General features: G+C 37.1%; 1 protein-coding gene across 1 annotated transcript in view; it reads left to right on the forward strand.

Annotated features, from left to right (window-relative positions):
* Positions 1-17,177, forward strand: part of MAP3K1 (mitogen-activated protein kinase kinase kinase 1) — a 77,463-nt gene that overhangs the window by 32,190 nt on the left and 28,096 nt on the right. The window contains exons 2-6 of the mRNA XM_068535352.1: positions 9,992-10,142; positions 10,791-10,991; positions 14,722-14,922; positions 15,346-15,462; positions 15,835-15,983. Coding sequence (XP_068391453.1) covers positions 9,992-10,142; positions 10,791-10,991; positions 14,722-14,922; positions 15,346-15,462; positions 15,835-15,983 — 819 coding nt within the window. The remainder of the gene's footprint in view (positions 1-9,991; positions 10,143-10,790; positions 10,992-14,721; positions 14,923-15,345; positions 15,463-15,834; positions 15,984-17,177) is intronic.

Consider the following 17,177-nt stretch of genomic DNA (forward strand, 5'->3'; position numbering starts at 1 on the left):
CTCTTGTTGTGGAGCACAGGCTCTGGGCGCGCGGAGCCTAGTTGTGGTGCACGGGCTTCAGTAGTTGTGGCTCACAGGCTCTAGAGTGCAGGCTCGGTAGTTGTGGCGCACGGGCTTAGTTGCCCTGTGGCATGTGGGATCTTCCCGGACCAGGACTTGAACCCGTGTCCTCTGCATTGGCAGGTGGATTCTTAACCACTGCGCCACCAGGGAAGCCCCCCTCCTGATGAGTTTTAACTTCTGTTGCAGTTTGACATTTTTCTTGACTGGTCACCTATACACTTGTCAATACATATGATTGTTATCTTATATATCCCCCAGCTTGATAAAGTATACATAATTAGTTTCATACTTACATTAATTTGATGATTTTTATATTCATCTGTTAACACATTCAGAAGGAAGAATGATTCTTTTTTTCAGATTTTGATAAAACATCCTGGTTCCATTATTGAGTGACATCACTGGGAATGCATATTAAACTGATTTGTTTGTGGTACATTAATAACTTGAATATAGTGACTTTTAATGGAATCTTCTAGCTACGTTTCTGAGAGACACGGACGTCCCAAGGAAACATCTTAACCAAGTTTTTGCATTGCTGCTTTATATTCTTTCTGGGACTAGGCAGGTGTTGAGATGATTTGGAAAATCGTTTTGCATTGTATGTTTTTGTTTGTTTATCTGGGTTCTCAGCCACAAGAAACATAGCCCTTTTAGTTTAATATTCATATATAAGCATGTCTACCTGAAAGTCTAGCCTTGATGTTTTACCTTAAATGTATCAATAACTTTGAAGGCTGTTGAAATCCATCCGAAATGTTTATATGTTAATTTTACAAGATTTACTTTTCCTGCAAGGCAGTTTTATCAAATTCATTTGAATATTCCTATGAATATTTGTGATCAAGAAAGGTGTCTTTTAGTCATTAAGTAGTCTTGAGTAGAATTAAACAAAAAAATTAAACAAATATGATTCATAAAATAAAAACTAGAATCTTTTTTCTTTCTTCACTTAATATATCCTCTTAATCATAATAGTGTCCTAATTGGTAGTTATCAATATTTTATGTACATTAAAAAATACATATTTTAATGGTGTCTGACTGAATTTGTAGCACACTGAGTTGTAATTACCAGAAGTAATTTACATATCAATCTGTAGAGTTTACTCATTATTCTGTAGAATATCAGTTGCTTTAAATATATTCATACATTTCTAGCATACATATAAAAACATACAGTATAGAAGAACTATACAGTTCAAATACAGTTTTCTTTTTGATTCACTTGTCTTCTTTAAAGGGAGACTTTGAGGCATGTAGTTTACTCCATAGACTTGGTCAAAGGTAATTGACTGCAAAAAAAACTTCCATAGAGTTGCTGCTTTTAAGAATGGTTTAATACTGTCTAGTAGCTCTCTGCATTTTGTAAATTCCCTGTTACTATATTTGTACAATGATTGTTAAACCAGTCTTTTATGAATTACTAATTTAGAAGTAGGAAGACCTTTCGACTATTCTTCCTGTTCTCTTTGAAATTGTTTATATGTCCCAAAGGCACTCATTTGTGGTAGAAGTTACAGGTTAAGCAGGCTGTGTGTGTCCATTACATGTGCTGGAATGACATCTGCAGTGTTATTTCCCAGGTCCTTTTTTTTTAATGTATAAATTTATTTTTTTTTTAATTTATTTTTATTTTTGGCTGCGTTGGGTCTTCGTTGCTGCACACAGGCTTTCTTTAGTTGCAGCAAGCGGGGTCTACTCTTCGCTGCGGTGCATGGGCCTCTCATGGTGGTGGCTTGTCCTGTTGCAGGGCATGGGTTCTAGGCGCACGGGCTTCAGTAGTTGTGGCTTGCGGGCTCTAGAGCCACAGGCTCAGTAGTTGTGACGCACGGGCTTAGTTGCTCCGTGGCATGTGGGATCTTCCCGGACCAGGGCTTGAACCCATGTCCCCTGCATTGGCAGGCGGATTCTTAACTACTGCGCCACCAGGGAAGTCTTCCCAGATGTCTGTTGATTTGAAGTGATAACCAGCTGCTCTGACTCCAAATCATTGGTTGCTTATCAAGTCTTTGGCATCTGTTGCTCTGGGTGCTCTGTTTGTGGCTGCAGGGCATGCCAGGGGAAAGGACCTGCCCTCAAAGAACTTGCACTTTCCTTGTCTAGGCTGACCTAGGTCAGCTAGAGAGCGAGTATTTGCAGTATGATTATCCACTAATTTTTTGGTTTAATTTTGGTTAATTTCAAACATACTTATCACGATTCTATACCATGTTCTACTTTTCAGAATCCTGTAATTTTTAGTGGAGAATAATTATAATCTTAAAACTCAAATGGGGTGATATTTTAATAGAAAGGAATCCTTGATATCAGATAAGTTGATTTTTAGTATGTGCAAGACAATTTAGAATAAGTTATAAATATGAATCAATCAGAATAACTAAGGTGGTATTAAGCTGCTTGTAATCATTGTTGATAGTAAGCTATATTGTCATCTTTGTTATTTGACCTCCATATTATTTAACTTTTGATGTAGTTAACCAGAACATGAGCTTTTTGAGGATGAAATTCTGTGCGTGTATCCTTCAAAGGACTAAATAGGAAGGTTTGCACACAATACTAGAAATAGTTTTTCTCACCCTGATGAAGATTTCTGATAGAGATTCAACATATTATAAAACTGATTATACCATGACCACACCCATATTAAGAAATCAACAGTCCTTTGTTGTGCTAAAGAGAGGATATTTACTCTGTACTGAGGGGAAAAAAAAAGTAGTTGCCTGTTTCTTGGTATAAATAAATGGGAGTTGTGCCATCTTTAGTTCTTAGGGCCGAACATTACCGAGCACAACCTGGAATGAAATGTTCTGGGGACTAATTTTCATAATGTGAGCCACTTTTATATATTATTTCTTATGTAAAATTAGACATGTTGTAAATGTTGCATTACATAAAGATGGAAGGGTTGGCCTTACCAATGATTTTATCTAATCCTTCTTGCTCACAAGAGGGGAAAGGCCAACAGTTGCCAATGACAATATATCTCTGGATAAATTATCTTAAGGAAAAACAGAGTTGTTCCATCACTGAGATACAGATTTTTTGGCCTCAGATCTAGGTGTATGAATTTTAAGCACTTGTAAATACTGAGTTTGCTTTTGCCCTGGAAATCATTCATATCCGAGTTAAATCCGGTATTTTTCACATACAGACTTTATCACCTTGGACACATAACCTCCCTGCTTTTTTTCTTATCTGCCAGTGGGATAGTTAAGAGTCCCATTCTCATGAGAATTGACTGAGATGACCCACTGTTAGACAGTGCCCTGTCGATGGTAAGGGATGGTTAGCCTCTGTTGTTAGCCTTTATGCTTCACCACATTCTCATCATCCTTTCCGAAGTCATTCCTTCTTTTGCCTTTTGCCTGACAACTTAAATTTTAAGGTTCCCAGAGTGGTCTAGTTTTCTTTTGGGAGATAGTTCCTCCCTTGCTCTCTCTCCTCTTGGTAACAAAGCTTGTGGGTTTTAGTATGTGAATTCCTGCTGCTAAGATAACTTCACAAGCAGACCTCAGTTGCGTGGCTCTGAACTGTGCCTGTCCCAAATAATTCAGTGCATTTTCCAGGGTTCTTTGAGATTGCTTGGACACTGAGAGAATTGAGATTCTCTCTAAATAAAGTTATCCATAATCTAAACTATTCTGGAAATCTCTATGTATACTAAGGTTAAACCCCATTAATTTCCAGAAGGGTTTCATATAACCATTATAGTCTTTGTTACTCCTATTACAGTGACGTACTCTACTAATGAATAAAATTAATGTGCTTCTATAATTCTTATAACGAAAGTCATCATTTAAAAAACTTGTTTAAACTTCTTTGAATCCTCATCAAGTAGATATCAACTTAGATATCTGATGCTGACTCGCTGTAAAAACAAAATCAGATTTGACAGTGACCTGCTAGACCAGTGAAGAGCACAGGCTTCAGAGTCAGATCGAGTGGGGTTTGAAGCCTGTTCCTACCACTTAAAACTGTGTGACCCTGGGCTTGTAACCCAGCCTCTCCAGACCTCAGACGGTAAAGACCTGAGAGGGTTGTCGGGAAGATGAAGTGAGTTAATACTCGTGAAGCACCTAACACCTTGCCTGACACATAACATTCACTTTTTCTGTTATGACATAAGTCTGGCAGTTACTTCTCCGATCACTAGTTGTTGACTAATATTATATTTTCATGCTAAAGATGAACCATTTAAGAAATACCTTAAAGAAATTATAGTAAACTTGTAGGATTCTGTTTTTCAGTGTTTATCGAATGTCCTCTGTGTGCCAGGGAATGTGCTGAGTTAATGTTTTCATCTGGCTCTTCGGGGTTGCAGGGAAGAGAGACATGTTAGGGTTTATTTCAGTGCAAAATAAAGGACCCGTGAAGTTTCTCCGCATACATGTGGCCTCTGGAGAACATGATGATTCACCACCTGGGGAGGTATATATAAAAGTAGCTCCAGTTGGTTGACATCATGGACAGGGGACCCAGGTACAACTCTTATGTTTGTTTTATTGCTTATTCCCTTCTCCCTGTCTCTAACTACATCTTCCTTCTGACTAATTCCTCTCTCTTCTGCCTTATTTCTGTCTCATTGCTCCTATTTACTACTTTGCTCTTTTTCTCTATTTTGATGCCATTCTTCCTGCCATGACACTCTCCATGTATCTTGTACTCAAACTTCCATAGAGAGAAGGTCTGGTTAAGATGCATAGCACCATCCAGTGTAGAGGGTGTTTGGATCAGGGCACATTCTTACACCAGCCAGCTGTGGACTGCAGGATGGGTTCAAATATATAAAGCATGGTGCCCCGGGTGTCAGACACCACCCTGGGAAGAGGAATTGGCTATGGCTGGATAGGCCCTCTGGCTTCTTGTAGGGTGCCTTTTGTGGCCTGTCCAGGACATTTGGCACTGACGATAGAAGAATGAATAAGATGTGGCAACCTGTCCCAGAAGAGCTCCCAGTGTGGTGAGGGAAGCAGATATTTAAACAAATACTTGAGTTTATGCTGTATGATAATTAATACTAGCATACGGGGAGGGAATGGCTAACTGCTGTAGAATGGTGGTAGGAAATTCTTTACTGAAGGCATATGAGATGACAAAAGGCGTATTCCTTTCAGGATATAAATCATCTGCAAAGAGTGATAGATGTGAAATATCTTGGTGTGCTTAAGAAGAGAGTATTTTAGTGCTGTGAGAAAAGGGCAATGGCTGGCATTTAAGGGGTTCCAGGAAGAGGGTCTAGTATATGATACCAGTGAGGTTAGTCAAGAGTGTTAGAAACAGAACTAGGGAAAAATCATCTCCTAGAAAACAGGTGGGGGAGAGCTACAAGAGTGGCAGTCTAATCAACAATGGCTGGTACCACAGTGGGTCAGATAAAGGCAGGACTGAGTGGCTTCATTGAGAAGGGGCCATTGAAGCGTCTCGTTTTATAGCAGGTAAATTCTGTAAGTCTAGAAAGAGTCTAAACTAGAAACCTAACCTCAGGGGAAAAAGATTTTTTGAAGCTCTAGGTCAATCGCAAATTCATTCTGAGGAATGTTTAGAAACCAAAAAAAGCAAGAAACCTCATGTTTTCTAAATAAATAGGAAAGGAGGATAAAGCTTAATGTGTAACAATGTTAAGTTTCTCATAGTTATCTGAATAAAATTTTATTAGCTCTTCAAAGTAGTTTCTCAAAATATGTATGTTTTGCTAAAAACAGAAATATACAAGCTACTATTTTAGTTAAAATAAGAAGTATGGTTCTAGGTAATAGATAGGGCAAGAATAACTCTCTTATTCATGTTTAACCAAAATGGATTAGAGGCCCTCTAATCTCACAGTGATTTTGCAACTATCTGTTTAGATTAGTTTGTGTTTTAAAAAAAAAACAAAAACTTTCCTGCTATAGCTATGATATTAATTGGATAAGATGACTAATCACTGCTATATACATGCAGACATACACACATAGCTGGTAAAAATAAAAACCCTGTTTATGTCTGATCTGTGAAGACTATATGTTAAGGTTATAACAAAACGATAAGTATGTAAGAAAAACTTGTTTTTCTTCCCAGTTTTGAAGCTAAGTAGGTATGATTTTTTTTTTTTTCCTGGCAAGTAGAATAGAATTTACTGTATATGTCATTGAATCTAAGATTCCATTGGTTATAAATTGTACCATTATTTTCTATACCATGAAGAAATTTTTAAAACCCTGTCCATTAAATTATAACAGCATTTGATTCTAAGAGGCATTCAGATTTCAGCGATATTAAAATGTGAGGCACAGGCATGGGAAAGTTGAACTAAGAAAGGAAAGTTTATACAAGTTTAGTGGAGGAGGTGGCAATGGGGCCCGGGACCAGGGGCCCCCATGGCAGGCTCGGAAGAGCTGGGGCTCCAGGAGGACACGCTGAGGCTCCTAACTGCCTTCCTTAGGTGGGGTGAATTTTTTTTTTTTTAATGTGAAAAAATACACATTTTAGAATTAATGATGTATAATTATTACTTATGAAGACATTAGAAAAAACACTTAGGTTTATATTTGCAGATCAATTTAGGAACAACAAAAATTGTTCTACTGAATAAGATCTAAATTATAAACTGAGTCTTAATTAAATACAGAACTGTAAAAAGATTAAATAACATGAGTAGTCATTAAATTTTAAAACTAGGAAGATCCTTAGAGCTGCCAAAGATGTTAGTAAATGATCATTCATTTAATATTTGTTTTAATACCTATTGTAAGCCAGACATTGTTAGATGTTGGTTGTATAGCCGCGGATGGAAGACTCACTGTTCCCTACCTTTGTGGAGCTTACATTTTGGGGGGGGGGGGGAGTGCGGTGGTTTACAGGTTTGCAAATTGCAATGAGCACTTTAAAGCAAAAGTACGGAGCTGTGAAAGAGTGGAACTCGAGATTCCTAATTTGAGATTGGGAAGGTCTGTAAGGAGTTGAAGAAAAGCCAAAGAGTGGGTAGAAATGAACAAGGTAAAAAGTAGACAAGTAAGAAACAGCCTGTGCAAAAAACCCGAGCAGGAAAGATGTTGGAGCCAGGCAGTGAAAGAAACAACAGAAGGGGGTGGGCGGTCTGGGTGACTTCAGTTGAGGTAAGACTGGATGATGCGGGGCCTCACAGGCCATAACATTTTGGTTTTTAGTCTAAGCCCAGGGGGAAGCCACCAGAGGGTTTTAATGGGGGAGGTGACCTTGGCTGCTCTGTGAAGCCTGGATTGGAGTAAGATTCAAAGTGAAGAAGCTGTTGCTAGTTCAGACCAACTAAGTTGGCAACTTGACCTGGGCGTTTTGAATGGAAGATCTGTTTTCTTGAAAATAATTTGTCAGTATTATCTGAAGTCTTAATTTGTGTACATTTGGACCCAGCAATTCCATTTCAGGGCATTTATTCTAAAGAAATAATCTTAGATGTGTGCAGAAGTTGAGCTACTAGTATGTTTATCCTCTATTATTTATAATAAGAAATTGGTTTGAAAGATTATAGTATTTTGAAAACAAGTGGAAAGGAAAGAGGAAAATCATACTGACTTTAAGGAAGCCACATCATCCAGGAAGATTTGTTTAGATAAGGCGAGTTCTCTGTGTGTTTGAGCGGGTACTAGGGAAAAGACACTGAAAATACAGAATTGAGAAGAGATGCTCATAAAACAAATTTGGGGGAGGAGAGACATCTAGGACCAGGGGAAAGATAAGCATCTTTGTCAGGGAGTGCTGCACCATCTGGTGTAAAAATGCACTGCAGTTCTACAGTGGGACTTACTAGCCTGGGAACCTAAGCCATGCCTTGCAACATTGTTACAGGGGGGAAAGTGCTTTTCAAACCAGAGTTGTAGGTGAATTTTTAGTATGCAATCAGCCCATGAATTTGATTGCCTATAAATCTGAGCTTCCCTGGGTAAGTATTGACTGAGCAGGATGAATTTTTGAGAAAGTATTTCTCTCTCTCTACCTTCCCTGCCTTCTTTCCCTCTCCCTTACTTTTTCCCTTCCCTTTCCTCCCTCCCTTCCTTCCTTAGCCTCTCATCCCTCCCTTTTCGTCTGACCCACTCCTAACATTTACACTTCATGATATATTCAGGGAAGGAAAAACAGCCAAATACTTATAAGTAAATGATAAAATCAACTTCTTCCCTTGTTCCCTCCCTTCCTTCTTCCCTCCCTCCCTCCCTCCCATATTGCCTCTTTCTTTGTGACAGTTTTTGTACCTGCGTGGTGGAAATATTTTACTGTATGGTCTTAATGCCCCTTTTTGCAAGTTTCAAATGTTAGTGTTCTTTGCATTACTAAAGATATCTAGGCCAGTCTCTGGCACAGAGGTGTTTAACATACTGGTTTTCACTCCCCTCACAGTGTTGATGCTTAAGTAAAACCAGTTAACTGTTATTTCCTTTCTAGTGCATATTTAGTTTTAAGTAGGTTTTTTTTGTCTTGTTTTTTGGGGGTTTTTTTGTTTTGGTTTTTTTTTTTTTTGCTGGTTCTTTGCAAATACTGCTCCTTTATAGTTATGATTAGCTGGAAAATTCCTAGAGGAGTTTCACTTGGACTTTTTGGTAAGCTTGCAGTTATCATCTCTGGTATTTCCTTGAGTATTTCCTTTTCCTATCAGTGTAAAAAAATAACTATTCTGTAGCTTTACAGAATTTCCAAAATAGTTACTGAAGTTAGCTTAGTATTTTTAAAATTGTTACTTCTCCCAGAATGCAGTTGCTTTTACTCTTTCCTTATGAACCAGTTTTAAAACCCATGCCTGTATATATTGTGTGTTGCATATATCCATGTATGGATATGAGTGTATTTTGAAGTTAGTGGATGTTTTACCTATTAGGCTTTGTAGAAATAGTTCTCAAAAGTTACCAGCTTGCAGGTTATTTTATTATGGTAACCCCACAATATATTATGGAGTAAAGGTCAAAATGTTTGTACCAGGTAATTTTTACTATTTATATATGGAGTACCCCAGGTACTATATCATGTTCTGAGAAAACAAATTTAATCATTGAGGTGTTGAAAAAATATTGTGGGATCACAGAAGATGTGGTTAGGTTTCACTTCGCTTATTAAATATTTAGCTGATTTCAGCAAATGAGCATATCCACCAGATTTTATCTATATTGACTTAAATTGTTGGAATTCCTGGGATAAACAGTAGTAAAATACTCTTCTAAATATTTGTCTGTTATATACTTGAGTATGTTAGAATGGTGTAATTAGAAACAGTGCAGTTTTCATGAATGTATTTGTTAATGCAGTGCTTAATGTCTTAGGATGCTTTTTATTAACTACCTAGAAACAAAGGTCTGCATTAATATTACTAGTAAGCCTGCACCTTCTAAATAGAACCTTTCTTTTTTTTTTTTATAAATTTATTTATTTATTTACGGCTGTGTTGGGTCTTCGTTGCTGCGTGCAGGCTTTCTCTAGTTGTGGTGAGCGGGGGCTACTCTTCGTTGTGGTGCGTGGGCTTCTCATTGTGGTGCTTGTTGCAGAGCACGGGCTCTAGGCGCACGGGCTTCAGTAGTTGTAGCATGCAGGCTCAGTAGTTGTGGCTCGCGGGCTCTAGAGTGCAGGCTCAGTAGTTGTGGCGCACGGGCTTAGTTGCTCTGCGGCATGTGGGATCTTCCCGGACCAGGGCTCGAACCCGTGTCCCCTGCTTTGGCAGGTGGATTCTTAAGCACTGCACCACCAGGGAAGCCCAGAACCTTTCTTGTTAAAGGCTAATATTATTAAACTCATGTTATCAGGCAACATTCAACACTATCCATGTTATAATTTCAATAATAGAGTGTGATTCACAATGATATTTTCATATCTTGCTTAAATCATTTGGGGGTTTTAGCAGTTATCTTTTTAGTTACATGTCCATTGAAAGTACGAAATAGAACCGTGTTGTTCTGTTTGTTCATCTCATTCTCCTTCCATTTTAGGCGTGAGATGGAGAATAAAGAAACGCTCAAGGGGTTGCACAAGATGGACGATCGCCCAGAAGAACGAATGATTAGGGAGAAACTGAAGGCAACCTGTATGCCAGCCTGGAAGCATGAGTGGCTGGAAAGGAGAAACAGGAGAGGCCCTGTGGTGAGTGACTGTGGGTTACCTGCTAATAAGGAAGAAAGCATAGGAGGAAATGAAAAATTAAGCATAAATAGATCCTCTTGTAAGCTTTTTTTTCCTTCTTCATTTTAAATGCAGTGGTTTTATTTGCCTTGATACTTTCTAGACACTTGAACAAAACATAGCTAAAACTATTCTCATTAAGCAACTTAAACTGTTCTAAGAACTAATCCCTTTGATTGAGTGGGAGAGGTAATGCTTAAAGCAACACTGCCCTCTAATGTCAGTATCTAAAATCCTTTAATTAGAGATTTACATTGTACTTAAAAAAGAAAAGCAATTTTTCCAATTTTATTTTGATGTTTTATCTCTAAGGTAGGATCTAAGGATCTTAATTCCAAATCTTCTAAAATCATGTATGACAACATTTTAAAATGTATTATGTATTATCAACATTTAGTTGATAAAGCCTAAATGACTAAAATCTGTGTGGGTAAAAAATGGTCTTCATTTATGGCTTAAGGTAATAATAAAGAGAAGTTGATATATTGTCTGTTGTATTTGTATAATACTGCATAGTAAAAAACTCACTGAGCTCATGCCTTAGTCTGATGTTCAAATTTACTTTTTTTTTATGTTTTAAGTAATAAAAATATTGGCATTTTAATTTAGGTGGTAAAACCAATCCCTATTAAAGGAGATGGATCTGAAATTAATACCTTGGCAGCTGAGTCTCAAGGAGAGGGCCAGGCAAGCGCTGCTTCCTCAGCTCCCAAAGGCCGACGCAGTCCTTCCCCTGGCAGCTCCCCATCAGGCCGCACAGTGAAATCTGAATCTCCAGGAGTAAGGAGAAAAAAAGTTTCCCCGGTGCCTGTAAGTTAATGCTTTAGCAAATATGTTAAGTTTCTACAATCTTTAAACTTATTTATAACACAAAGATTGGCTAGCCGTCTATTAGAGCAACAGTTCCCAAAGTATGGCCCACAGACCCTTGCTTGGGGGAACCTGCCCTGAGATGATTCCTGTGGATCCATTAGGTCAAAACTAATTTTGTAATAAAACTGAGATGTTATTTGCCTCTTTCACTGCATTGACATTTACAGTGGTGGGTAAAACTGCTGGTGAATTTGCCTGAATTAAAGCTATGACTGTAGAAACTGTATTCTTCACTTGGGTATATGGCAGACATTTTCCTTAAGAAGAATTAAGTAAGACTCACTTCAAGGAAAACAACTGATATGTTCCTTCACTAGTGGTAAAATTTGAGATTTCAAGCAAAAATTAAGAGTTTTGGAAAACTCATATCCACCACTGTAAGCTTGAAAGCTTCCTAATACTTAGACTTTTCTATAGGCCAGTGATATTATCAAATGTGATTTTTTTTTTGTATATTGCACAATGAAATGTATGAACTCTTAGAAGATCTGCATAACTTAGTGAAGCAGAATTTTCCATATGACCAGTGAATGATGAAACAAAATCATTCTTTAGTAAATGATCCATTCCAAGTATATAAAATAAACCATCTAGATTTTAATGTAACAGTAGGAAAAATTTGTTTATGTGGTTTCAGATTCCACATTACAGCCTCCTTTAAGGAAACCACTCCTTTGATGTAGTATCAAAGAAGAATATTCATCATTATTTGAAAAGGATTTTCCAAATACGTATCTGTGTGAGGCCAGATTTTCTTCATGTACTTTAACCGAAAACACCGTATCACAGCAGATTGAATGCAGAAGCATAGATGAGAATGTAGGTGTCTTCTGTATTGAGCCAGACATCAAAGAGACTTATAAAAAGATAGGTGCTAACCCTCTGAGAGAGACAGACAGACTTCCACTGGCAGAAAGCAAGTTAAACTTTCTAACCTTGAAGAACAAATGAGTGAATGGCAAAATGACTGAGATATAGTGACCACAAGGGGAGATTTGGTTTTCCTCACATGTGAGGTTGTTAAAGCATATAAATACTTCAAAAAGTAAATTTTAAGTAAAAATTTTTACAGTAAAGCCCAAAATTCTCAATAGTATTTATTGGCTTTATGTGGACACACCTTTAAATTAGCTGCTCAAAACAGGATCATTTATTAGCTCATGAATCTACAAATTGGGCAGGGCTCAGCAGGAGTGACTTATGTCTGCTCCCCATGGCATGTGCAGAAGCTGGAATATCCAAGACTGCTTCTTCACTCACATATCTGGTGCTTCACCTCGAACAGTTGGGGGCTGTTGGCATCTCTTTCTTACAGTATGGAAATTGGGTTGCAACAAGTGTTTCAAGCTAGGAAAGCACATGGAACAGATTCTCTCTCACAGCCCTCAGAAGGAACCAACCCTGCCAGCACCTTGATCTTGGACTTCAAGCCTCTGGAACTATGAGACAATAAATTTCTAAGTCCAAAAAAAAAAAAAAAAAGTGATTCAAGAGGGCAAATCTCAGCGTGGAAGCTCTTATCAAGCCACCACTTGCATCATGTTTACTAATGCCTTATTGCCCAAAGCCAGTTACATGCCCAAATCCAGAATCCACGTGGTAGACTACAGAAGGGTGTAAATACTGGGAGGTGTGGTTCATGGGGGCCATCAAAGTAAAAAGTCTACCACAAGTAAATACAGAATTGTGTCTCCCCTCCCCCTACACCTATTTTGGGATGTGCTAGACAAAGTTACTTCCTCATTCTTTATAACAGCTACCTAACATTTCATTATCTGGATAAATCATGGCTTATTTGGTGAACTACATACTAATGGACATTTATATTCCTTCTTAACTTCCATTACTAAAAACAATGCTGCAAAAATATTTTTTAGGCACACATCATTTTGCACATCTTTGAGCATATCCATAGTCTGAATACTTAGCAAGTCTAATAGCAGATGCATGTGTACTTGTTTTTGGTTTTGTTTTACTTTTTAGTAATTGTCTATTAAAAAATTATGGTTTTATTAAGATATAATTGATATAATGTACAATTCACCTGTTTAAATTGTACCGTTCATTGAGTTTTGGTATATTCACATAGTTGTAGCCATCACTACAATAAATTTTAAAACACTTGCACCACCCCAACAAGAAACCCCAGGCTAATTAGCAGTCTCTCCCCAGCCCTAGGCAACCACTAATCTACTTCCTGACTATATATAATTTGCCTATTCTGGACATTTTATATAAATGGAATCATATAATATGTATGGTCTTTTGTGACTGGTTTTTTGCACTTAGCATCATGTTTTCAAGGTTCATCTATGGTATAACTCCATTCATTTTTAATTGTAGAATAATATTCTATTATATGGATATACATATTTTGTTTATTCACTTATCAGTTGATGGGCATTTTGTTTCCACTTCTGGCTGTTATGAATAATGCTACTGTGAACATTTCTGTACACATTTTTGTGTGGACATATCTTTTCATTTTTCTTGCGTATATACCTAGGAGTGGGATTGCTGGATCATATGTTTCACAAAGCAGCTACACCATTTTACATTCCCACCAGCACTGTATGAGGCTTCTAATTGCTTCATTTTCTCACCAACTTTTATTACCTTTTAACTATTTAGTTAGGCATCAAAAAGAACTAGAATTTCCACTGGGCACTGATGGAAAGACCAAGTTCTAGGGGAATCAGTGAAGTGGAGTGAGAGCGACATATATCACCCTCACCACAGGAGAGTTTTTATCAGCCTCCAGTGAGATGTCTTAATCTGGGAAGAGTCACTTGCCACTAGTTCTCTACAGAGTGTACCATCGGGGGAATTCCATGGAGCTGTTTGTAAATTACCAGTCACAAAAGAGCATTTAGTAATCCCTTAAGTGGAAGCCAGGAAATTGGATGCTTAATTTTTATCACTAGAAACAAATCATTTTACCTGCTTATAAGATGAATTTTCTGTGCTTTTTATTTTGATTTACGTACTACTTTTCAAAGAAGTCAAATACTTATACAGTAATTCGTAAAATTACCACATGGTTGTCTCTCTCGGCCAAAGATTTATTATTAGTTATAGGGATGACAGATTTTAGACGTTTACTCATAACGAGTATGTCAGACAAATGCATTTGCAAAATACATTTTGTCCCATCATATTATATATTGAGGCATTTTTTCAGCATATGAAAATGGTGTCTGCTATGACCTTTTTTAGGTAACTTTTTTCTAATGGAGAAGTGAGCAATTTACCTAATTTTTATTTTTATTTTTTTAAATCATTTCTTAATTTTTTAAAAAATTTATTTATTTTATTTTATTTTTGGCTGCATTGGGTCTTTGTTGCTGTGTGTGGGTTTTCTCTAGTTGCGGCCAGCGGGGGCTACTCTTGTTTGCAGTGCGCAGGCCTCTCATTGCAGTGGCTTCTCTTGTTGCGAAGCACAGGCTCTAGGCACGCGGGCTTCAGTAGTTGTGGCATGTGGGCTCAGTAGTTGTGGCTCGCAAGCTCTAGAGCTCAGGCTCAGTAGTTGTGGTGCACGGGCTTAGTTGCTCTGCGGCATGTGGGATCTTCCCGGACCAGGGCTCGAACCCGTGTCCCCTGCATTGGCAGGTGGATTCTTAACCACTGTGCCCCCAGGGAAGTCTCCTAATTTTTAAATGTTGTGAAGTTTCAGAGCGGGAGAATCACACCACCTCGAAGAGCCCCTTCACCAGATGGCTTCTCACCATACAGCCCTGAGGAAACAAACCGCCGTGTAAACAAAGTGATGCGGGCCAGGCTGTACTTACTGCAGCAAATAGGGCCCAACTCCTTCCTGATTGGAGGAGACAGCCCAGACAATAAATACCGGGTATTTATTGGGCCTCAGGTAGGAACTGTCACCATTTTACATTTTATTAGGATCTGGTACTAAGTCTATGCACTGTAACATTCTTAAGTTTAGATCAGTTGTGTAATTCTCTTTAGTAAACTAAAGAGAATTCAAATTATATTTTGGGAACTAATAAACACTTTTATTTAATGTGTTTAGGAAGGGTTTTACTATGATTTAACATACTTCAGAATACAAATTTGGTCTTTTTAATAAACCAAAAATAAGAGATTAATTCATGGAGATAGCTGTAGGCTTTTCTTGCATATCCTTATATATCTTATTATATAAGGATAATGAAGCAAATTATAGAAAGTTTAGTATAATAGGCTTGGAAATATTTAAAAGTGATCAACTTAGGAGTTTAATAGAACACAGATTTATTAAACTATAGGTTTGTGTTTTTTTTAAACGCTTTAGAACTGCAGCTGTGGGCGTGGAACATTTTGTATTCATCTACTATTTGTTATGCTCCGAGTGTTTCAGCTAGAACCTTCAGACCCAATGTTATGGAGAAAAACTTTAAAGAATTTTGAGGTAATTTTTAAATAAATGCTTTACAGTAAAATTGTCAACAGATTTTTATGATATTCCTGACATTTTTCCATGAGCTTTAAATAGTGGTCATTTTAAAGGTGTGAAGGTATGTAAGGATTACTTGATGTTTGTAAGTAGTTCTCTTATAATCTATTGACAAAATAGTTTTTTCTTCTAGACTAAAAAAAAGTAAACACTGACCTGCTGTAAAAATACTATCCTTAGTACGCTATATGTATTCTTATTTTTGAAGCCCTTAAATTGGCTTTGTGAAAAACTTACAAAATAAAAGGCAAATAATTCAATCTCTAGAACACGTCATATGTATATTATGGCACAAATGTCATTGTTACTGTCTTTTTTCAATGTTAGGTTGAGAGTTTGTTCCAGAAATATCACAGTAGGCGTAGCTCAAGGATCAAAGCTCCATCTCGTAACACCATCCAGAAGTTTGTTTCACGCATGTCAAATTCTCATACATTGTCATCATCTAGCACTTCTACATCTAGTTCAGAAAACAGGTTAGTACTTTTTAAGGAATTAAAAGCATTAATCCAGTGTTACTTTTTAATTTTAGGGATAATTTTTATATATATACTTGTTAAGTTGCTCTAAAATGATTTAATTATTGAATCTTGGCTTTCAAGGTAAAATCAAGGGTAAAAAATAATAAAGGTCATCTAAGTATATATATTTGGATATTTTGTCCTGAAAACTACAGTGTTGAAAATGGCACCTTAAATATCAGAATGTAATGTCCATTTCACAAGAAAAATCAGGTGGCAGGTATAAAATAAGTGGCTACTGTTTATCAGTCATTACTTTGTGCCAAGCACCTAATATGTTGGTCTCATTAGGTAGGTTTTATCACTTCTGCAGATAATGAACCTGAGGCATTATATAAAGAATATGTCTATAATTTTTTGATATAAATAAATTATGTACAAGGCAAAGTGGTTATCCAGAATCACTTTGAAATATAGGATGTTTAAATTTCATGACATCACTACTTCTCTCACAGATACTCTCAGGGAATCCTCATTACAGCCTGTTTTACATGTGAGAACATAAGCAGGCTCTTCTGAACAAAGAGACTAATCAGTTGCAATTAAGAGATACAGTAGCTGTTAATCATAGTTATTAAAATCTGCAGTGCTTCTCAAACTTTTCCATTGCCTAGTTGCTGATAAGAATAAACTCATAACCCTGAAGGATCTGAGATGTAGCCCAATATGACAGGTGTGAAAAAATTAAGAGTATTATCATAAAAAGTCATGTCAGTTTTCTTTCTTTTCCAAGATTTCTTTATTGCTTTAATGAAAAAATGAGGTTCTTAAAAATTACTCCAGAAAGGAGTGCTGCTTCTCTTAGGAGGGCACCCCCTATGTGTTCCCAGGAACCTCAGTCTGAGAAGCACTGGTCTGAGTGCTTTTATGTCTCATTCTCATCCCATCAATCTTTTAAGTATTGTAACTACTTCAGAATTCATGAGGAATAGAAAGTGATGATATCAGGACAAGGGCATGATGAGGTAAAGAATTGAGAGAGAAGTTTTTTCATCTATGGAAAAAGTAAATGTTTGAATTTTATTATTTTTTATTAAATGAATTGATTTTAGAATGAGAGTTTTATGAGTTTTTTTGGACATTAGAGATTTTCCAGTTTACATGGTTCAGTGATAAATAAAGCCAGAAGAGGTCATTTGAACAAAGGCA

Source organism: Eschrichtius robustus, chromosome 2 (assembly GCF_028021215.1).
Source record: "Eschrichtius robustus isolate mEscRob2 chromosome 2, mEscRob2.pri, whole genome shotgun sequence".
NCBI lineage: Eukaryota > Metazoa > Chordata > Mammalia > Artiodactyla > Eschrichtiidae > Eschrichtius > Eschrichtius robustus.